This window comes from Ictidomys tridecemlineatus, chromosome 6 (genome assembly GCF_052094955.1).
Source record: "Ictidomys tridecemlineatus isolate mIctTri1 chromosome 6, mIctTri1.hap1, whole genome shotgun sequence".
NCBI lineage: Eukaryota > Metazoa > Chordata > Mammalia > Rodentia > Sciuridae > Ictidomys > Ictidomys tridecemlineatus.
The window spans coordinates 76,303,884-76,328,873 of NC_135482.1; the positions used below are offsets into that span (position 1 = coordinate 76,303,884).

At 38.2% G+C, this 24,990-nt stretch overlaps 1 protein-coding gene across 4 annotated transcripts in view; it reads right to left on the reverse strand.

Annotated features, from left to right (window-relative positions):
* Fgd4 (FYVE, RhoGEF and PH domain containing 4) overlaps positions 1-24,990 on the reverse strand; it is a 200,284-nt gene that overhangs the window by 127,170 nt on the left and 48,124 nt on the right. The window contains exon 1 of one of the 4 annotated variants that reach the window (XM_078014912.1): positions 5,513-5,536. The exons of the other annotated variants lie outside the window; for them this stretch is intronic. Within the exon in view, the coding sequence (XP_077871038.1) occupies positions 5,513-5,522 (10 nt within the window). The 5' untranslated portion in view covers positions 5,523-5,536. Of the gene's footprint in view, positions 1-5,512; positions 5,537-24,990 lie in introns of those variants that run through there. 4 annotated transcript variants of the gene reach the window in all.

Below are 24,990 nucleotides of genomic sequence, written 5' to 3' on the forward strand. Positions count from 1 at the left end.
AGATGTTATAATTTGGTCCTTTTCTTTAAAAATGAACAATACAGTGTTTGAAAGAATGGTAATGTCAGGGGAAAGTACTTACTCATGTGCTAACATGGGCATACACACACACACACTCTCTCTTCTCTCCCCCCCCCATTCACTCTCCCCCCCCCCCAACTTCCTGCCTGAGCACCACTACCCCAAAAAAATGCCATTGCTAGAAAGAGGATCAATGTTACCTTTGGTTTAATTTTTAAAAGACTAAAGGATTTTATATAGATTAAAGCACTGTGTCTGGGACAATATGGCCCACAGTCACACTCAATGTGATTGATATGGTCACCAAGGAGACCCTAAGGCATTCCCGTTTATATAGAGGTTCAGGACACAGGAGACTGAGGCTTTCGTACCAGTAGAGACAGACATTGCTGTGAGCTGGAGAGAAGATCAAACATTCCTAACCACAGAAAGGAGGTTAAAAATTGTTACTTTTTCCAAGGGAAGGGACTTCTCTTACTTGTACCATGTCATTCAATCATTTTATTTAACAAACATTTACCAAGAATGTAATGCCACATGTAGATAATCAAAAGAGTCTTGAAAAGTATTCCTTGTCCTCATGTCCCTTACAGCCTAGGATAGTAATTCTGAAAATGTGGTTTCTGGCGGCAGCAGTAGCAGTATGGCACTATTTGCTAGAAGACTTTAAGCTGCAAATTCAATTTGTTTAGCAGACGTGGGCCTATTTGAGTTTTTCATCTTTTCTTTTGTATAGTTTTGCTAAGTGTGTCATTCAAAGCGACTTGTCTATTTCATATAAGTTGCAGAACATGTTGGCATCAAATCATCCCTAACAATTGCTAATGATCCTGTATGCTGAATACTGACACTGGGATTGTCTTTTCTCATGATCAGTCTCAATCAGGATTTACCAATTTTATTAAACTTTTCAAAAAACAAACTTTTTCTTTTATTTTTCTCTATTTTTTTGTTTTGGTTTTTACTTTTATGATCATTGTTACTTTCTCTCTACTTTGAGTTTGATTTGCTCTTTCTCTAAGTTCACAAGGTGGACACTTAGACCAATAGTGTTAGAACTTCTTTCTACTATACGTTATATAAGTTTACATGCTTGCAAACCACCACAGTACATGCCAGGTTAACAGTTTTTATGGCAAAGTGGCTTTTCCAGCCTTTATCATAGTCAGAACCAAGACATGGAAATGTTTGTCTCAGTGTTTACTTAAAACTCAAATTGGCGGCTGGGAATGTGGCTTAGTGGTCGAATGCTTGCCTAGCATGCACAAGGCCCCTGGATTCAATCCCCGTACCACACACACATACACAACACCCTTAACAAAGGTAAGAGAAAGTTCTCCACCATGTGAACTACATGCTCTAGCCAGACAGCCTAGAGCACTTACAGAACAAATCAGATAGTGTGGCAAGAATTGTTTTAAATGTATAATTCCTGATACTCAACTTTCAATCCAGTGAGAGGGCTATAATCCAAACCTCCCTAAACCTTCAATGAAAAGACATTTAGAGGAAAAGTGCATCTGGGAAGACTTTGCCTGGAAATAACACTCAAACTGCTTCCATCTGGCAACATAAAGTTATTTCTTCTTTCTCATGCAGAAATGTATAACCCAACTACGCCATCTGATGAGTGACATCCTTTTCATGACAGACAAATTCTTTCCTTCCTGCAATGTATTCAGAGCACTCTCCTAGGTGATGTATTATGAAACAGAAAACATGGTCTGTGCTGGAGATCATTTAATAAAACTATAAGAAGCATTTGGGCTCATTTAGATTCTGAAAATGTCAAATTTCAGAATTCTCAGAATAGCAGAAGTCACAAAGTTGCCACGGAAATCTAGTGAGCAAGGTCCATGTTTTCAATAAAGGGTACGCAATCAACCCGGTATTCACATCACACAGGAAAACGAATCTCACATCATTTATGCAGATCAACTCCAGGTGGATCACAGACCTAAATGTGAAAGGTGAAACCTTAATAAAAGCTTCTAGAAGTGCTACAGGACAACATCTTTAAGACCTTCAGGTATACAAATACTTTTAATTAGGACACAAAGCCCTAAATTGTAAGGAAAAGACTCAAATTGGACATCATTGCTCAAATGACACCACAAAGAGCAAAAAAGAGAACTTTAAAAGGAAAACAAAAAAGAGGGGCTGGATTGCGGCTCAGTGGTGTGAGGCACTGGGTTCATTTCTTAGCACCACATTCATTCATTCATTAAAGGTATTGTGTCCATCCACAACTAAAAAAATATTTTTAAAAAAAGGAAAGAAAAACACAAAATTGAAAAAAGAAAGCCTTAGAGGGAGGAAAGTGTGTAATTCATGATTCTAACAACAGACTGCTATACAGTATAGAGCAAAAAACTTAGGAAAAAAAATAAAATTAAGAAGATAATTAAAAAAAATTTTTTTTACAGGCCAGAGTTGTAAATGGGTACTTCACAAAAGAGGATCTCCAACAAACATAAAAACCATTAATTATAAGGAATAAGCAAATTAAAATCAAAATGATACCACTAGACACCTATCATGGCTAAATGTTTAAAAACCAATATACGGTATTGACAAGTATGTGAAACAGAATATTCATACACTGGGAACACTACGGACTTTTAGACAATATTGCTGAAAGCTGAACAAATGCATGTGCCATGACCCAATATTTCCATCAAAAGACAAGTGACAACAATAATAGCACCTTTCATCATAAGAACTAAGGTCCATCACCAGCAGAATGGAAATGAAATACTATTCACAGTGCAAAAGAACAAATAAGTGCAATAGTATGCAATGAATAGGCCACAAACTTTGGAAACAGATGATCTTGGGCTTGAATTCCAGTGCTGGTACTTACCATGTAATACTAACTATGTAGGCATGGGTATAATCTCATTGAGCCTGCTTTCTCCATCTGAAAAACAGGGTCACATCACCTATCTGATAAGGTTATTCTAAGGACAGAAAGATTGTACGTATAACACAAAGCACTAATAGGACCTAATAAATAATAGCAATTATCAACCCCTTATATACATAAACTCCTTTTTATATATAAACTGCTTCTAGTAAAAATAATAGTCAGCCTGATCTGCAAAATAAATATGTAGCATTTCCTCTACAGAAAAGCAAAGGAGGCATGACTATTCTACTGATTCTACCATGTGGACTTTTGAGGGGGAAAAAAAAAAAAAAGTACATGGATTGATTGTTCCCACTCCATTACGAAGAGACTTACCAACTCAGTGATCAATGTAACTATGTAAGAACCAGGTCATGACATTTTATTATTTGGTTACTTTAAGAACTCCATATGCAATTGCAGCTGTTAGCTCTAATGCCAGAGGATCAAGTGAGTGGGAAAGATTAAACAAATGGGCAGGAGAAATGCCAAGACTGTATAAACTGCTAGACAGGAGTCCAACTGGTTCAGTTAAAAGCTGAATCTTAGAAAACTATGAGCAGAGTGTGCTCTCTCTGAAGAGAGGCATATGACAGGTTGAGATGCAGAGAAAAACAAAAGAAAGAAAATGGGGACAAATCAAAGTGGGGAACCTAGTATTAGTGGGGTAGTCACACTCATTGAGTCTACTTTAAGTCTTACAGCTAAGCGTTCATTATTTGTCAGAGATTGACATATAGATCCTATAATAAATCCTACTTTGTTTAAAATTTTACATATATTTTAATGCTTATGATGCCTATTTATACATAAAATCTTAAACTTACCAGCAAAAAATAAAATGAAAAATTACTATTACTATGGATAGCATACAGTCAATAAAATTTTACTTATTTGTATAGAAAAGTCAGGTTCTCATTTTATGTTAACATCTAAACTAGCATAAATACTCTTTGATCTTTAAGTCAAATTTAAAAATACTCAAATTTTCTGATCCAAAATTACACAGAGACTCCACACTTCTACATTTTGATTCTATAATCACATTATCCTCGCCATTTTTATTCTATCAAAATCTATCTTTGTGCCTTGAAGTTGTAAATAGAAGCACTTAAAAATTTATGAGTAACTGAGTGCTCTAAACTTCATTCCATTCATTCCACAAGAAAGGTCAGCACAGCATCTTGGTGCAAGTCTGTGACACAGAGCTCTTCACAACAGGAATAAAGGAGGAAAGCTTCTCTCTTCTGTGGCTGAATTACTGCAAGAAGCTCAGGCCCTTTCTAATCTCATTTAAAAAAAAAAAATAGTGACCAAGGTCTTGTAAGTTTGTATCTTCCTAGGCACCAGTATTTTCATACCTCATTCTTAATTCACACTATGTGCAAGGGTCTGTTTTCCATTCACAGGAGGCTTGGCACATAAAAGAACCTGCCTTAGTTATAATCCTCCTTCCATTTCCCTTCTGGTGGAGCTATTTGCAAAAAGATCTATAGATTCCATTCTATTTTGTCCCGATGAACAAAGCATAAACTGGATGACACAAAGAAGTTTAAAAAGATGTAAGATCCTTAACTTTTAAACAAACATGTGCATAATTTAATATTTGTCCTTAAAGATCTAAGGTCAGGCTATTATTAATATCTTAAAATATTAAGTTCTGAGTTTTCAATTCTACATAGGATGATGGGACACGATGGGTTAAGAACATAAACACAACAGAACCCCGCCCCAGCACCTTGCAAGATTGTCTTAAAAATTGATGTTCTTACAGTTATTCACAAATCAAAATCTTTAAAAATCTGTAAATATCTAATAGTGGACGAGTTAACTGAATTAATTAATTAATTAGCCTGTAAGAGAATATCATACAGCTACTAAAAGATAATTCTTGAAAATGTTTAGTAACCTGAAATAATATAAAGTGGCAGGTAGAAGGCATATCATAAAACCCACATACACTATGACCTCGGCTTTGCAAGACAATAGAAACTAACAGGGAAAGCACCTCATCATGGCATCACAGATTATACCTACCTGGATGTTTTCATTTTTTCCCTTTCTTATGTACCAAAAATATGTTTTAAAAAAAATGGGTTTCTGAACAAAGACATTTCTCTAAAGTGGTTTGGGTTAAATATAAAATACTATGAGACCAATATAGCCACAGTGTTAGAAGGATCTAGTCAAGTCAACTAGACTTCAGATTCTGATAAATCATGCAAATTGATTTCAAGAAATCCTTAAAGGAAGAGAGTATGATATAGAAGACTCAGGGAGAAGGGGCCACATGGATTGCATTTGAACACAGCTCGATTCTACTCAGGAAAATGGCCGTGCTGTGAATCCATAAAGAGAAATGCCATTCCCTCAAGTAACTGCTCCTGGAACCTGAAGACATCAAATAGCACATCTTTATGAAAAATCACAGCATGAAATGTTTCTAAACAAGATTCACAATAATTTTTCAATCATGGCACAAATACCAGCAATTTCATCTACTCAGATACTTGGTATACTCAGAAAACCCAAATGCTTTCTCCCTGAGTTCAGAAAAGGCAATCACAAAACAGCAGTACTCACAGCACCCCATAAAGGATTCCTTCCAAAGAATGCCCAGCAGCACCTTTCACTTTTCTCATCAATTTATTTCCTGCTTCTGGAAGAAGGACTTGAATTGGTGGGATGTTGGTAAAATCTATAAGCATACTGTATTTGGACAGCCGAAAAGCACGCATCTTGTGTTCAACATGTTAAAAAATTAAATAATGGGAAGTGCAGAGTTATGTTTCTTCACTGCTAGCTGTGATGCAGCCTCCAAGAACTACGCAAGTAATACATTTCGACATTCCACGAAGGTATTTCAAAATGTACTCAGAGGACTCGAGAATACTGTGGGTGGAATGGGAAGGATGGGGCCAACTACATGTGATTTAACCGTAGTTACAGTCTTCTGTTTTATAACTAAACCATGTTTTAAAAATAGCTTATAGCCACACGCCAAACTCGCCTGTAATACCAACTACTCCTGAAGCTGAGGCAGGAAGATTGTAAGTTTGAGGACAGCCTGTGCAACTTGGTGAGATCTGACCTCAAAATAAATAATAAAAAGGGCTGAGTGGGTAACTCAGTGGTACAGCACCCTTGGGCTCAGTCCCCAATACTGCTGCCCCTACCACCTCCCCTCAAAAAAAAAAAAAAAAAAAAGGTAGGCCTTGAAGGATCTTCAGGATTTTTTTCATAGCCATTAGAAAATTTAAATAGTGAAGTTGTATATAAACTCTCCGCATCCCAAAAAAGCCATGGAAAGGTATACAGGTCAAACAGCAATTCCGCTTCTTCATAAAAATATCTGGATTGGGGCTGGGGTTGTGGCTCAGTAGCAGAGCACTTGCCTGACACATTTGAAGCACCGGGTTTGATCCTCAGCACCACATAAAAATAAATAAATAAAATAAAGGTATTGTGTTCATCTACAACTAAAAAAAATATATTTTTTAAAAAAAAATCAGAGTTTTAATGTAGTAAAAGCATCAATAAGCAAATTTCTCATCCTTGTGTGTATAAATTACTTATTAGGAAGAGTATTTTAGTTAATAGATCTCATAACATAGACATTTCAAAACACCTAAAGGTTTATCATCATGTAGACTCAACATTTATATAATAATCCAAATTCTAATTTCCCTTTCCATGGGATAGTTAGATGATGTAGTTGGAATCAAACTATAATACCTAAATTTAGTTCCAGTTTATAACACCACTTCTTCAAATATCAACTGAAAGTATCTGACAGTACTCTGAGAACACTTGAGAAAATGTTGATGTACAGGGTAAAAATCATTTAATACACTTAGGAACCAACAAGCAGAATCACGAAGAAACTGCTCAGAGAAGTATACATTAAAAATGTCAGTCTTAAAAGAAAAATTAGGTAAGAAAAATTAGGCCAAGAGTGTTAAGGCAGGCCCGGCACGGTGGCATACACCTGTAATCCCAGAGGCTAGAGAGGCTGAGGCAAGAGGATCGTGAGTTCAAAGCCAGCCTCAGCAAAAGCAAGGCCCTAAGCAACTCAGTGAGATCCTGTCTCTAAATAAAATACAAAATAGGGCTGGGGATGTGGTTCAGTGGCTCAGTGCCCCTGAGTTCAACCCTGCAAAAAAAAAAAAAAAAAAAAAAAAAGTGTGTTAAGGCAGGCTGGATATTGCTATACTGACACTAGGGAGACAAGTTATATATACTTCAAAGCTTCTAACAGACTCTTTTGGTGCAATTTCCAAGACAATATACATCTAACTGATTAGCTCTTTCTTAAACACCCCATCATCCAGTATAATGCCTCCATGAGTGGGGATTTGGAGAGGTAGTAACCCATCTGCAACAATCAGTTGTTGTCAATGACACTGTCTTTATTATAAGTTTTAGGAGCCAATCTCTATAAAGTGAAAGGTGTCACAGTGAGACGTGGAAGGTTCACATAGATTAGTGGCATCTAACTGATGGCTACCTAATGGTTTCCAAACCTCAGCAAGTCAAGCCACCATCTTCACCCAGGTTGGCTGAAAGTTGAAGGTGAGCTCAGCAGATGGAGGCTAAGTTTTGAACAGGAAGTACTCATGTTATGCTCAGGCATGAGTGACACAAATGAGGATGTAAGCATTTGAGTTTCTGTCTTTAGTCAGAGAAGTACGGCAGGAAACTTCAACCTACCCAGACATGCCAGTGACCTGTGGACAAAAATTGGAACTTCCCTGGGTGGCTACTTGGTACTACAGTGGCAAGGAGCCTAATGTGTATTTTTGGCCCTTGTTCTTGACGTCTTTTTCAATGTTTTAGCACTTTGAGCAGCAAAAGAAAAAAGAAAATTTATGTGGAATGTCTCCTGAAGATTGAATTTGATTGCACCTCGTAAATTTTTATGTATCTTTAGAATTGACTAGACCTTCTCATTGTTCAGATATTATGTGGATACAGCTGTAGAAAAACGTTGCAGAGAGTGCACTGAAATAAAATTTCTCATAAATGTGTGCTATTTTTCTGAGTTCGCTGCTTATATGTTGGTTTGCTAGACTCTACAGAAACAGATTTATCTCTCTTGATTTCACATCAAGTGATTTTGACCAATTTAATTATACACACATTTAAATTTCAGAAGGTTTTAGAAAACTCAATTTGTTAGAAAGTTAAATGTATGAAACCCTCCTAAGTATTACATGGCTAAATATGAAGTTTCATAAAAGGAAAATAAGCAAAGCTCCTTATCTGTTCTTAATACCACCATCATTATATTCCATGTCTTTATAAAATCAACATTATCATCAGTATTGTTACTGTATACTGACTTACTATGTGCCTGCCTCGTTAGCAATCATAACAAAAGGTACTATGGGGCCCACTTTATAGATGGTAAAACTAAGACCATCTACAGATCATTTAAACTAAAAACTTCTGCCCTACATCATTGTTTCCTTGTGTTTTCCCTCTCAAAAGAACCTAAAACTTTCTATGCCTGGTAAACTTTCTCTAACTTGTGGTCATTTTCATAGCTAAATTCCTCAAAAGTTTGTATTGCATCTACTTTTAGGCAAATACTTTTACACATAACCCAGAACATGGGATCATTTTAGAGTAACATCTTGCAGCCCTGCAGTTCACCCAGCAATAGTCACTTTTATCTTAATTTGCTGACTGGCTATGAGAAAAAACAAGAAGAGTAAATTTGTCACTTCCTTAAGGTCACTTTGAGCCAGAAATAGCTTTCTGATTTAAGGTCGGCTTGCACTTCCTCTATAGTGGTAAGCTACCAGTGGTAAGCTGGTCACCAAGAAACAGAAAAAAACAAGACCTATGGGATATTAAAAATACTTTCCGAGTTTCTTTTCAAGTTGATTTCTTTATCCACCACCACATCCCCTCTATTTTGCCCATCTCCTATGCATGTTTTGTTGTGATGGGGGAGGGGATGGGAGAAGCAACTGTTTTGGCAGCTAAAGGGGTAAAAACCTTATTCCTATTTCAAACATGAAACAAATGTTTCACTTCCTTATTAAAAATATAAGGATACATTTGTAGCTACTTGAGAGACTGAGACAGAAAGATCATAACTTTGAGGTCAGCCTGGGCAACTTAGTGAGACCCAGTCTCAAAAAATAGAAAAGGAGAGAGATGTAGTTTAGAGTGAGGTAGAGCACTTGCCTAGCATGGATAGGCCCTGGGTTCATTCCCCGGTACTGCATAAAAAGAAAGAAAATTACAATATTTTTTTTAAAAAACATGTGTTAAATGCATTTCTTCTCTTTAATTTTACTAGTACAGACCACTGCTTTTTGACTTATAAATTTAAGACAGTTCACTAAGAAATGTGTAGGTACCGATGCATGTGGCAACTCATACTGCAGAAGGGTTTGTCTTATGTACACTGCCAAGCAGCACTTTTTTTTTCCCCATTTTTTTTATTGATTGTTCAAAACATTACAGAGCTCATGATATATCATCTTTCATACATTTGACTCAATTGGGTTTTGAACTCCCCAAATACATATTGCAGACTCACTTCTGTTACATACTCACATTTTTACATAATGGCATATTAGTGACTGTTGTATTCTGCTACCTTTCCTATCCCCTACTATCCCCCCCTCCCCTCCCCTCCCCTCCCATCTTCCCTCTCTACCTCCTCTGCTATTGTTCAATTCTCTCCTCTTTTTTCCCCCTCCCCCTTGCCCCTCATAACCTCTTATAATTTTGTGTATCACTGAAGGTCTCCTACCATTTCCATATGCTTTCCCTTCTCTCTCCCTTTCTCTCCCCCCATTCGTCTTAGTTTACTGTTAGTCTTTTCCTCATGCTCTTCCTTCCTGTTCTATTCTTAGTGGCTCTCTTTATATCAAAGAAGACATTTGACATTTGTTTTTTAGGGCTTGGCTAGCTTCACTTAGCATAATCTGCTCTAATGCCATCCATTTCCCTGCAAATTCTATGATTTTGTCATTTCTTAGTGGTGCATAATACTCCATTGTGTATAGCTGCCACAATTTTTTTATCCACTCATCTATTGAAGGGCATCTAGGTTGGTTCCACAGTCTAGCTATTGCGAATTGTGCTGCTATAATCATTGATGTGGCCGTATCCGTATAGTGCGCTCTTTTAAGGTCCTCAGGGAATAGTCCGAGAAGGGCAATAGCTGGGTCAAATGGTGGATCCATTCCCAGCTTTCCCAGGAATCTCCATACTGCTTTCCAAATTGGCCTCACCATTTTGCAGTCCCACCAGCAATGTACAAGTGCAAGCAGCACTTTTCGTGGTGACAAAAATGTTCTACATCTCTGACACATAATAAGGTAGCCATAACTGCTGGAAAGGATGTAGAGAGAAAGGAACATTTTTACACTGTTGGTGGGACTGTATATTAGTACAACCACTACAGAAATCAGTATGGAGGTTCCTCAAAAAGGCTAGGCATGAAATCGCCCTATGACCCAGCTATACCACTCCTCCATGTTCATACTCAAGAATTAAAATCATCACGCTATAGCTATACATGAATGCCCATTTTATAGCAGCACAACTGACAACAGCCAAACTATGGAACCAGCCTAGGTGTCCATCAACAGATGACGGGACAAAGAAAATATGGTGTACATACACAACAGAGTTTTATTCAAGCATAGAGAGATGAAATTATGTCATTTGCAGGAAAATGGACAAAACTTGAAACTCTTAAATAAAATAAGCCAAATTCAGAAGGTCAAGGGGCATATGCTTGTTCTCTTATATGTGGAAGCTAGAGAATTAAGAAAGAAAGAAAGAAAGAAAGGAAGAAAGGAAGAAAGGAAGAAAGGAAGAAAGGAAGAAAGGAAGAAAGGAAGAAAGGAAGAAAGGAAGAAAGGAAGAAAGGAAGAAAGGAAGAAAGGAAGAAAGGAAGAAAGGAAGAAAGAAAGAAAGAAAGAAAGAAAGAAAGAAAGAAAGAAAGAAAGAAAGAAAGAAAGAAATGAATGAATGGATGGGAGTCAGGGGGTGGTGAGCTAGGGGTGAGGGGGTGATGCAGAAAAACAAAGGAAGATGAGTAGAATAGAGGAAAGGGACCAAGGGGTAGAAGGAAGGGAGGGATCAGGGAAGTCCCAGGGAGGAATATTGACCAAATTGTATTAGTAAAATGTGTGCATATACTAATATGTAACAACAAATCTCACCATATGTATAACTATAATGCACTAATTTAAAAACGTGGAGAAAAAAAATAAGATAATTACATGAACACTTGAAACATGGCTCATGTGACCAAGGAATTAAAATCAATTTTATTTGAGTTAATTTAATTTTAATTTTAAAAGGAAGCTTTGAGGGCTGGGCCTATAGCTCCGTGGTAGAGTGCCTACACATGTGAGGCACTAGGTTCTATCTTCAGCACCACATAAAAGTAAATAAAGATACTGTGTCCACCTACAACTAAAAATATACTTTAAAAAAAAAAGGAACCTTTGAACTGTGAATAGCACAGTCTAGTCTCTGGGTATATCTTCTTGGTTTTTCATTTTGTTTTTTAACTTTTTACTTTGCAATAATTATAGACTCAAATGAAACTGCAAAAATAGTAGAGAGAGGTTGAGTATTCCCTTCACCCAGTTTCCTTTAATGACTCCATCTTATAGCCAGGCCACTGACATTGGTACAAGGCATTTAGTTCTATACCTTTCTATCACTTGTAGGGACTCATGTCACAACCACCACCGTAATCCACATGCAGACTATTCCATTCCCAAAGAGCTCCCTTGTGCTACTCCTTTAGTCAACCCAATACCCCTTTCTCTGTCCTCCCTAAACCCTGGCCACCCTGAGTGCATTCTTCATCACTATCATTTTATTATTTACAGAACATTATATAAGAGTAATCATACAGTAGTGACTTCTTGAAATTATTATTTTTTAACTTAGCCTAATGCCCTTGATACTCATTCAGTGTCTTACAAATACCAATATATTCTTGTGCACAAAATTCCATTGTGTAGACGTACCATAGTTGGTTAAGTCATTCTTATTTTGAAGAACATTTGATTGTTTATGGTCTTTGGTCATTACAAATAAAACTGATCTAACTGTTCATGTACAGGTTTTAATACAGATCTAACTTTTCACTTCTCTGAGATAAATGTCCAGAAGTACAAATACTAGATTCAATGGTAAGTATCCACATGTGCATGTTTTCATTTGTCATCTTCATTTTCTTTTTGGTTAATTGTGTTAAATACTTTGCCCATTTTCTAATTAATCATTCAGACATGTTTTTTCCATTGAGTTTTGAGATTTTAGTATGTATTCTAGGGCAGAGTTCTATGCCAAATGATTCCCCTGAAACCAATTTACATCTTGCCTTTTTTTCTAGGGTTGGGGGTGGCACTGAGGATTAAACCTGTGGTCTCACACATGAAAACCACAGATTCTAACACTGAATCACACCCCAGTCCTAACCCTATTGACAGTCTAATGCAGAACAAAACTTTTTATGTTAATGAAATTAGGGTTTTTTTTTCTTTTATGGATTATGCTTTTGGTGCTATGGCTTAAAACTTTTTGCCAAACTACAGACACTGAAGATTCCCCCCCCCCCCCGATACGTCTTCTTTTAAAAGTTAATAGTTTTATATTTAAATCAAATTAATGATCTACTTGAGCTAATTTTGTGTAAAGGTCTGAGGTTTGGACAGTTTTAGTTTGTTTGTTTGTTTGTTTGGGTTTGGGCATCCATTGGACAACCATTTACTGAAAAGACCATCCTTCTTGACTGTAATACTTTTACACCTTTTTAAGATCAATTGGCCATAGTAGTATGTGGCTATTCCTGGGTTCTATAGTTCCTGTGTTTGTCTCTCTCTCTTTCAACACCACAGTCTTGATAACTATCTGATGAATCTTAATATTGGGTAGATTGATTCTTCTCACATTATTCTTTTTCAAAATTGTTAACCTAGTTACTTTGTCTTTCCATGCAAACTTTAGAATAATCTTTTTCTAGAGCTTAAAAACCTTCCTAGAATTTTTGTAGGAATTGGGTTAAATTTATATATCAATTTGAGAGAAGTTAAATTTTTGCTATGTTGAGTCTTCCAACCAATTAAGATAACATATTTCTCCATTTATTAACTAACTCTTTGATTTCTTTCATCAACACCTTGTAGTTTTTATGGGTATATCATTTTTGAAACTAGAAATGGTTTGTAAATGCTAAAAAAAAAAAAAAAAACAGGAAGTCCAAATTTTGAAAGTCAAAATGATCTTGGTTAACAAAAATTAAAAAATCAAGAAAAACACTTGAAGCAAATAAGCAAAATATGCCAAAAGATAAATTTACACAATTTATGAAGAAATGAATAGGACATGATAATAAATTTTTATTAAAACAGCCTACTGGGCAGATGAAACATGAAGAGAGTCACAGTAGCACCATTTCCCACTTTTCTGGGTTATGTTGTACGCATTAAGCCTGAACATCAACACATGCAATATCTGCAAGAGATAAATTAAATTCCACAATTTCAAGGACCCATTACAACTCTGACATTATTTCATGAATTATGTATTAGAAGAGGTAGGGGAAGAATATAATGCTTTATGAATTTTGCTGCTTATATATCTATAGAGTAAGAAGGTCAAGTAGAAATTTAATAATTCTGCTAAATATTAAATGTATGTAACTACGTGGCTAATTTATTAGAGCTATGAGGGAAGGTAGAACATATAAGAAAAATTGTAGACAACTAAGATTATTTAGCCCATATATGTGAATTCAGCAAGAAATACCTGGAAGGTAATCAGGAGGTCATGTACCTACTCAGTTGAAATAAAGAACAATTTTTGCATTTTATATGAGAATATATTCTCACCAGGAGGAGGATAAAATAGAATGCAGCGGATTTTACAAACCCTGAAATAAGGTCCTATTAAGTAAGACTGAAGTGGTTGTGAAGGCAAGAGGTGTGATTGTGTGATTGTTGTGATTGTGCCCAAATCACATCACTCACTCAGAGGCACTGAACAATCTGTAGGCGTGTAATCCAGGACTTCAGACAACGACCTCCAGCTTTCAAGTCTGGCTGTGAAAGACCATGAATATTAGAGAAGAAGCAAAGGACAGTGGTTGCAACTCCCTGTCCACACCATCTCTCCCAAAATGCGTTACCAGTCCATGCTCAGCGATCTCTCAATGAATCGAGTGCCTAGCCCCTCCCACAGAAAACGGAATTATAATTTCTGGTAACAAAGAAGAAGATAATGTCTGAAAACAAGTGTGGAAATTATTTTTGAAATTGTGGGTAGTGATGTCATGCCAGAGAACTTGACAAAGGGATGGAGTATCAAAGCTTCTAGAAGAACTCCTCATACAGCATTACGTATGGTATCACAATCAACATGCCTCCTCCCCAGCTCCCAGAGTCTTATTCCTAAATACTTCACCGGACTTGGTAGAGTACGAGGAAGACAGACATGAAAAACACAAAGAACCAAGGGCTAGGGACACAGCTCAGTGGTACAGAGCTTGCCTAGTACGTGTAAGGGCACTGGGTTCAATCCCCAGCACAAGGGGCGTGGGGGAGGGGCAAGGAGAGAAAAATAAGAAACACTCTATCAGTCATATTTGACAATTATTCAGTAAAACCAAAATCAAATAAAGGAAACTAGTATTGCCCCAAACATTTTTACAAATGATCAAAGTGAAGAAAAATATTCAAGTTATTTCTACACTTAATAACAACTAATTGGTGCTCTCAAGTAAATGCATAACCAAAACCAAAAGCATTAGATCAAAAGTCCAACAACCGAGCAGGACACACCTACCTGTAATCCCAGCTACTTGGGAGGCTGAAGCAGGAGAATCACAAGATGGACGCAGCCTCAGCAACTCAGTGAGACCTTGTCCCAAAAAAGAAGAAAAAAAAAAGAGGGGAGCTGCAAGTAAGGTGAGAGGTAGAGCAGCCCTGAGTTCAATACCCAATACTGAAGAAAAAAAAGAAAGCAAGCTAAAAGTAGAAAATAAATGGATCTAATACCAAATTCTATGAATTTTAAAGCTACAGGATGGCTATAAACCCTGTTGAATCACTTCTGCAGCAGAGAAGTAATTAGATTTTTTAAAAATAGAACTCCAAATTGAATAGGGAGAAATTTACTTAAACCTAAGTGCTTGGAAAATTCAGGAAGCCATTTACTGTCCTGTATGAGCAAACCCAATACATGGTTCCAGTTAATGAGTGAAAGCAGAAGCAACTCCTGCTGCCATCTGTTCTGTCCTCCCCTACAAATCTAGACACAGTTGCACACTGAAGGCCCCAGCGGTGGAAAGCCTGAGATCCGTTCTCCCCATCACTCACCCTGTGCTTCCCCACCACCATTTCTACAGCCATCCGATTCTGCCCTTGATTGTTCACAGCAGCACCCGATCATTATCTTGAGAAGCGAAGTCTGTGGAAGCGAACTATTTCTCCACCAATAAGGCAGCCTGTCTTTATTAAAAAAAAAAGTCCAGTACCACAAGCAAATAAGATATATAAATGAATGCACACTTCCTTATCACTTGACAAAATCAACTAGTGACACAACCAGAGTATTATTCTGTTAGTGAGAAATGTTTTAATTTAATTCTTAAAAAAAAAAAAAAAATTCAGTCCAACTGTGAATTGTAACACTTAAAATGTCTAAAACAGATAGTAAGAGAGGTGCTTTATATGTAAAAGATTTTGACTTAATCTCTTTCCAGATCTTAAAACCTTTCTTTGAGTGACAAGCACTTTTTACCAACTCATAACCTTAAGCCAAGAGTGTCTTTTCAGTGCTGCTGAAAAGAAGCCATCAGAATATAGTGGACTGATGATAGCCACAATTCTTTGTCAGTACCTCCACCAAGAAAGGAGGTCTATTCTCTACTCCTTGACTCTGGGCTAGGCCTAGGACTGCTTAGTCCAGCAGAAAAGAGGAAAAATCTCATTGTTCCAATTCTGAGCTTAATTGTGTGTGTGTGTGTGTGTGTGTGTGTGTGCGCGCGCGCAATTATCTGTCTGTGGTGCTGGAGATTAAACCCAGGACCTTGTGCCTGCGAGGCAAGCACTCTATCAACTGAGATATATCTCCAGCCCTCAAGCTTCATTTTTAAGAGGCCTGGCAACTTCTTTCTTCCTACTTTCTGGAGTCCAGCTGCCATGTTCTGAGAAGATACACACACACACACTCAAGCTAACTTGGAGAAGAATCAAGACCCAAGCTGAAAATCTCAACTAAGATCCCAGCTGACAGCACCTACTTGTCAGTCATGTAAGTGGGACATTGTGGAAATAAATCCATACACATAAACAAGATACCCATGCTGACAGTACAGATCAGAGATTAGCTATCCTTACCAAACTCCAAATTGCAAAATAGTGAGCAAGAGAATAATTGACATTTTAAGGTACTAAATTTGAGGATGATTTGTGCTATGCAGTAAGAGATAACTGAAACAAAAAGTATTACCAGAAGTGGGGATTCTGATGTAACAAAAAACAAACAAAAAAAATGTACTGGCTTTGTGTCCATTTGGTAGACAAAAGCTGGATGCTATTAGGAAAAATTTAAAAACAGTATAGAAATATTAATGGTAGCTGAAGAAATGAGGAACTAAGAATAATTAGTAAAGTTATTTAATGCAGTAATGTGGAAAATTAAAAGAGCACCTAATCAATTCATGGATCTGACTAAGGAGAACTCCAAGAAGAATGCTGAAAGTGTCAAGTGGCTTATTTAGCAGCCTGTGATAAAATGCAGGAATAGTGAACCAAAAAAGAAACCGGTTCTTTTCCAAGAATTAAGAGGAAATATAAAAGCTTGGACGTGGGTTTAGAAATCAAACTATTCCTCATTTCTGCATCTTAGCAAAAGACACTCAACGTAAGAAAAGGCCTCAGGGTGAAGATCACAGCCAGTGCTGCCAGTTCCACAAAGCCACAGGATGTGGTTTTAAGGTCCTCTGATGAGATCTCATGAAGATCTTTAGGTGGTCGCTTATACTTTCAGTTAGACCAGAGAATCTAAAAGTGTGTGCATCAGACTCAGCTGGAGGTGCTTATTAAAACCCAGTTTGCTAGGCCTGACCCTCCTAGTTTCTAATTCAGCAGGTCTGGGGTGGGACCCGACCGCTGTAATAAGTTCCTAGGTGAAGCAAGTACTGCTGGTTTTCAAAGACCAGGCTTTCTAAATCTTAGAGCTGGACCAAAGGCTTTGAAGAATTTTCAGGGTGTATGTGTCTTGAGAACCATCTGAAAGACAGAGAGCTTCTATAATAAGAAAGTTATTTTCACACCACATTGTCTTAAAGGTGAACCCAGGTAAAGAGAATCCTGTTTTAAAGAGATTTGTAGGAGTGTTTTTTAACCTAATGTTGTCAACCCCAAGGAGATCCACACAAACCACCACCTTTTAAGAGAAATATAACAGTGGAAGCTCCATCAGCCCTAAGAGAATAGATGGTTCAAAATGAAACCAGCAGGGCCAAGAGGACAGAGATGAGACTCACAGAGCCACCCAACTGGTCCCTAAAGGAAGACATTAACCTAGCTGGAGGTTAGAACTGCTATAGACCACTGATAGCTCTGTGACTCCCGTTTCTTCCTCCTGCCTCTATAAAACAATAATGTAATGAGATAATTTACATCTCATACAATTCGCTCATTTAAAGTTTACAGTTCAGAAGTGTTTACTATACTCAGACGCACACAACAATTTTAGATGGCTCCCTCTCATCAAAAAGAAATCTATATACCTTATAGCAATCACCGCCCCCCGAAGCCTCCCCTGCCCAAAGCAAACACTAGGCTACTCTCTCTATAGATCTGCCTATTTGAGACATTTCACATAAATGAAATTTTACAGTATGTGGTCTCCTGTGGCTGGCTGCTTTCACCGAGCATATTTTCAAGGTTCATCCATGTTGTAACAGGTACCAGTACTTCGTTTCTTTAATGGCTGATAAATGTTCCAGTCTATGGACGCAGACCATTTTACCTATCCATTTATCAGTTGATGGACATTTGGATCGTTTCCACTTTCTGGCTGTTAAGCTGCTGCCACAAACATGCATGTATAAGCTTTCGTGGAGACTTGCTTTCATTTCTTTGGAGCCTATGCCTAGGTATAGAATAGTTGAGTCTTATGACAACTCTAGGTTGAAGTTTTGGGGGAACCATCCAGACTGTTTTCTAAAGCAAACACACCACCATTTTACAATCCTTCCAGCAGTGTGTAAGGGTTCAAATTTCCCCGCAGCCCTTAATTCCTTTTTGAAAGGGAGTGTCTGTTATAAATTTTCTGTGCCTGCCTCACCCTTGTGGGTTGGGTGGCAAGGGGGAAGGGTGAATAACTCATCCCTTTTGGAACTCAGACAAGGTGGCATATGTTGACACATGGTGACCTATGGACTTCTGGGTCCCAACTGAGCTCCCATCCAAACCTCAGGACACCAAAGCCGTTCTAGCACCCGGCCTGGTATGGCATGAAACAGAACTTTGGTTGGTTCACTTACTAAATCATGGAAGAAAATAAAATGCTGTTTTTAAGCGACTAAATGCTGGGGTGGTTTATTATGCTGCATGCAGTCAATAACCAGAACAAAGCCTCCCTTTGGTGATATTTTAAACTTGGTTCTCTCTGGTCATGATGGGAGAGTTGCCTATAAAAAAAAAAAAATGCAATGTGGAATAAACCTTCATTTCCTTCTGAAAATGTATGCATTATACCTAGGATCAATTTAACAATATTTAAACAGATGAATCATACCTTCTAGTCTCAGGAGGGTTTCCTTAAGACCAAGCAGTTGGTAATGGCAAAAATCTAGAGTTTCACCCTGTGCAGAAGATTTACACCTATCTTCTATAGTCCTAACTACTCAGCAGGCTGAGGCAGGAGGATCGCTTGAGCCCAAGAGCTCAGGGCCAGCTGGGCAAATAGTAAGATCTTTAAAAAAAAAAAAAAAAAAAATTAAGAGTTTACATGTTCAGCAGATACAATGAGCAGCTAGCTTACATGGGCCATCAAGATGATCTGGCCATGGTCAAGGATGCACAATCTCAGCATTAGCTGACATCCCTCAGTGCCTAGTAAGGCACACTAGGGCTACACACAATTCTGAGGAAAGGCCCTGTGTATCAAGTAAATTCCCAACAGATTTAAGAAGTCAGCAAGGGATGCACAGATGCCAAATGATATGTGATAATAACCAAGGGGACAGGAATCCTCAAGGTTGTCAGAAGGAAGGTTTTTACCTGTCACTATGACAACCAGCAAGGAAACTTAACATGCCTAACTCCAATAAGAACTTGTAAACTCTTCTTTCTCTTGTAAGAAGGCAGCTGCTGTTCTGTGCGCATCTTTGGATTTAGGGGTCCTCACATGTCTGATCTATTCACCCCCGTCTTTCGGGCCATCCTATGATGGTCCAAACAGCAAAAGAGATCTTAGAGGCTTTTTGAATCCCTAGAACAGGAATGATGATAGTAACTCCCTCATACGACTACAAATCTATGCTTATAATTTTTGCAGGATAGTTCTTAGAAAAGTACCAGACACCTATAAATGCTCAGTATTCCACTGTGAACATTATATGTGGTAAATCTGTTCAATAAGAAGTATATCTGCTCTAAAACAATGATTTTTCAAGGAAAAAAGTGATTTTTAAATAAAAGGCTACCAACCCATGCATCTATTAAGGAACTGGTTTAAACAAATTGTAACATAGCAATAGAGTAAAATATTATACTATCTTTAAAAATATACAGTACATAAAGAAAGTGATTTTTGCAAAATTCATGTGGAAAGTTCCCAAAAGATATAAATAAGTGAACAACCAAGTTGAAAAAATAGACAATTCTATTATTTTAAATAAGTATATACTATATACACACAGAGAAAAAACCCTGGTAGGGCTGAGGATGTGACTCAGGGGTAGAGTACTTGCCTAGCATAAGTGAGGCCCTGAGTTTGATTCCCAGCACTGCAAAAACAAACAAGAAAATCTTGTAGAAACCACCAGGCTAAATTGACACCACAATGTGGGTGAGAATTTCACTTTCTGCAAAACATACGAAGCACATGTGACTTTCACAGCCAGGGAAACATTCATGGAAAGGCACACGGATCCTCCTAACACACAGCATGCTGTTTTACCTGTGCTGGCTCACACAGTTGCAATGTCCACTCTTCTCATAGTATCAAGCAGCTCGGGTCTGTTTTTAGAACAGGGTCAGAGGCTGCTCGCTACATGAGCTGTTTCCTGGAAAAGGGCAGCTATTTTAATTAATGAACATTCTGCTGTACGAGATCATAGAGAAAGGAACACACCACCTCTTTGTCAAGTTAAAAGCTTACTCTCTAAAATAAGGTGAAAATCTAGAAGTAGTTTAAAAGGTGTCCAATGGTATTGTGTACTAAGCACTTTATGTCCCTTCTAATGTTATGATAAGTTAACCTCAGTTAAAAACTCAAGGAACAGATAGAAATCAATTTCCTTAATTTCTCTTAAATTAAGATAAGAGAGCATTTTATTATTCTATCTTCTTATAATAAGCAAACATTGGTTGAAGGGGAAAAATCAGAGGAGAGAGGAAAAGAGAAAAAATACAGAAATAGAACAAGGTTTCTTTTATTTTATTTATGTTTTGTTGGGGGTGGTGCCAGGAATTAAACCCAGGGCCTCACCCACACTAGGCAAACACTTTATCTTTGAACTACACCCCAATTTCATTAAATTTCTCTTCTGTCAAATAGCTAATGAGCGCCTACATGTAAAATACTATACTAAATCCTACACTTATTAGAAGACTTAAAATTGTGGTTGCTCTAAGCATGAGTAGCAACATAAGCACCCCTCCAATTCATTAGATTCTCCCAAGGTGTATATGAGATGATATGGTTCAAATGATAGCTGCTGTGGAAACTTCAATTCCGTGTTTTAGCTTTCCAATTCTCCAACTCTGAAGAGCCAGCAGCAGGGGAAGGAGGTGAGAATTCTCCAAGGACTGGGAGATTTCCCAAATCCCCATACTCTTCTCCACCAGAAGGCAGGTAGGTTTTCCCCAAAGATCAAAGAGGAGGCTCTAGGAAGGCCCCACTGCACTGTGTTTAGTAAGTACATTCCAGGCACAAAAAGAAGAAAGGGGTTATTGTCCTCTTGCCAAACCATAATCCTCAGGACAGGTGACAGTCACAATTATACTGAACTCCACCCACATCCTCTTCACTCAGTACTCCCCTAAATTCCTTGCATTTGTGTCTGCTTCAGAACCCCTAAAGTGCTTTTTTTTATTTATTAGTTGAGTGAATCAAATAGCTTTTAAGATTTCTACCGAATAAAGCATATTTAGTTGAGATGCTGGGCTCTGAGACAAGTTCTGGGTTTGGAATGATGTCCTCTACAGAGGCCTTGCCTGCAACACATCTGGTAGGGAGGGCTGATGGTTAATTTTATGTGTCAACTTGGACAGTACTTGGATGGATTAACATCAGCTGAAGGCCTACACAAAACAGAAAGACGAGCCTTCAGAAGAGGAAGGAATTCTCCAGCAGATGCCTCTGGCCTCAGTCCACACCACTGGGTCTCCTGGGTCTTGAGTCTACTAGCCCACACTGCAGACTTGCCAGCCTCCATAATCCTAGGAACCATTTCCTTATATAAAACAAACACACACACACACACACACACACACACACACACACACACACACACCATCATTTCTGTTTCTATGGAGAATTTTGACTAATACAGTGGATGTCCTTTGGAAGGTCATAACCTGGCTACAAGCAGTTTAACTTCTATATAGCAGGAGTTACTCAATGAGGGACAAATGGCCTCTCCAGACTAGGGTGGCCTGACCTTTCTTCCTGTCAAGGTGCTCTCAAGCAAACCATGCTGTTTGAGGGTGCAGGACTATCCCTGAAATGGCCACAGCAAGGAACTTCTTAATATCCCTACCAATGGGATTCTAAGAGCAATGAGTTTTGGAGGCAGTTCATTGTCTCCTCTTTAAAACTCAAAAACACAATTAGACCTAAGCAATGACCTGCTGAGGTCACTGTGGAAAGGAGAAAAAAGAGGGGAAGTAAGGACAACAGGCGGTGGTAGAGAGTACAATGGCCTCTGATTCAGTGTGTGATGCAATCGTCTTCCACTGTGAATGATGAGTTATTTGTGCTTTCCCCAAATGCCTCAGTATTACCAATGACCAACCCAAACAGTCCTGGAGCTCCTCTATCCAGTTATCGTCCCTTCAGCAAACCTCTGCTTGGCTAAGTTGGCTCACCTTCCCATGGTGCCCAGAGCCAGTGACATCTCTCTCACCAACCTTTAGAAGAAGTCCTTGCACATGCACATTTAAAAATCTGAGGGCTGTACCTCAGGTGCAGAACGCTTACCTACCATTTGTAAGGCACTGGGTTCGATCCTCAGCACCATATAAAAAATAAATAAAATAAAGGCATGATGTCCATCTAAAACTACAATCAATCAATCAATCAATCAATAACAAATCTACTTTCTCTTGTTTGTATCATCTCTCACTTTCCTCTCATTTCCACCATGTATCCCCACTCTATCACCACTACTCTTCTCTGACTTTAATCCTTATCTCAAATTGGAGTTGTAGGTAGAACCTAAATAATCCTTCTACTTGGAGAAGAAGAAACAGGCAAAAAGAAATGAAGTGACCTGTACTACTTCAGACTGTCAATTAGTGTTAAGACTATAATTAAGACCCATTTCCTAGAAACTCTTACTTTAACATTTTTTGCATAGGGAGGCAGTAGATAGTTATTGAAAGTCAAGGATGTCAAGTCACGGTGTATTTATTCTATCACTTAGGAAACCATGACCGTTGGTATTAAGTTAAACTCTTTGTACCTTGTTTTCCTCACAAATAAAACTTAGAATAATAATAGTATCTACTTTCACTGGGGTTTTGGCCACACTTTATGAGACAAAATGGATAAAACATTTTGAACACTATCTGTCATACAGGAACTTCTCAATAAACTTTATCCATTCTTATGTTTTTGTTATTGTTTAATCAGCCTTTAAATGATCATCAAGAATAAACACCCTACTTGCATTTTCTTCTTTAATCTCTTGTAGGATCATGAATTTCAGCTGGATGAGGCCAAACACATTGAAAAAAAGATGATTAATCCAGTGTTCAAATACATAGCATGCTTCATTGGGTTACATGCAAATAAGAGCTTAAGAAAAACTAAAAGAGGGCTGGGGTTGTGGCTCAGTGGTAGAGCACTTGCCTAGTGTGTAAGAGGCACTGGGTTCAATTCACAGGACCACATATAAATAAATGAATAAAATGAAGGTTCATCAATATCAAAAATAAATAATTTTTAAAAACCTAAAAGAAACTTGGAATCAAAAGGAAATCAAACCTCAAAGAATATTTCTACCTGTTGAAATGGCCACTCAATGGCTATGTGAATGAGGTATCTTAAAAGGACAGATTCCTTCTGGGATCACTCTATAGAACACCAACAAAATGGTCTTCACATGGCTACATGGTAAAACCTGAGTGGCAAAGACACTGTGTGGTCCCTTCCTCTGCATTTTTGACCTCAGGTCTGTACTCCCCCCCAACACTCCATTACTCTGCCAGGGCGCCACTGCTCTGTGGGGAGGTGAGCAGGTGGTCAGAAGCCTGAGTTCCCGTTCCAGTTCTCACACAACCCCTTTCAAACCTCAGTGCTACTAATGACACCACCTGCCCCACCTCCTTCACAAGTTTTCAGAAAAACAGTAAGTCAGATGGTAAGACACAGATGCTTCCAGGTTTGCTGCACTGAGAAAAGAAATACCCTACCCATGCTCCTCCTCAGTGCCCGCCTGAGGGAACTGCCGTGCACAGCGGAGCAGAACGGGTTACTGATGTTTAAATGATGACACTCGAATGATATATTCCTGGGCTGCATACTCTTTAAACTAACTTGTTGCCCAAAGAGTGTTTTAATCCACGACAATGTTTACTCTGGATACTGACATTCTTAATGACATAGTGAAGGGCGTTTTTGTTTCAAGATTTTAGAAGAAGGCAGAACCTCAGTGACAGCTTTGCTCTTTCTTTCAAGCTATGTGACTTAGAATAAGCCACCTGAACTTTTGGGTTTCGTGAGCTTGTCCATGGTCACTGTTTTGAAGGAATAAGACATTTTTTTCCTTTCTCTTCCAGGCTAGTCTCTAAGGAGCCAATGAGATCAAACACACCAAGCTATGAACAAGAAAGTAGCACATGGACGGCCCTGTTCGGTTGGCATCTGAGAAAGCAGTCGCATTTCCATCCAAGAGTTCACACTTGAATTTCTAAAGTTGTCTCAAGCGTATTCTCTAAGTGATGTGAGTTAACACAAGCCCACTGATCCAGGAATTGCAAGAAATTAGGTTAAAACCTCCCCACAAAAGCAATACAGGGTGAGTAAGACTCAGCTGTGATTCACAGCACTTGTGCTGCATTTTTTTCCTCTTCTCACCGCCTTGTATTGTAGCTGTGGCCCAAGTTAACAGAGTGAGCAGATGGAAATTACAGTGCCCTTAGAGCATCGCCTGAAGCATCAACCATACATATTTCAAGAGGCCTGACCTTCTCTTATTGAATTTGGCCCTTGGCTGTTGCCAAACTGGAAGATCTTCAGTTAAGACACAAAACTAAAAGGAAGGAATGTCTTCTTCTCTTTTTCTCTAAAGCAAGAGGTTTTTCAAATTGTGGTTTTGTTCCATTAGTGGACTGATAATAAAACACCAGAGTGTATAAGCACCCAGAGAGTGTGTCACATGGACTCACTTGCACGCACACAGCCTTGGCCAAGGCTGTACATAAAGCTGGAAAGCCAAGATTCTAAAGGACAGTCACTGACGGCTGGTCTGGAACCAAGTGGCAAACCTTAACATTCAGTTTCCCCAGTAACACTTCTTTGCAAAAGTTCATCACCATGACAAAGAAAAGAAGACAGTTTAAAAGGTTGGACTATGGAGAGGAAAGTTTTTCTTCCCACTTCAGCACATT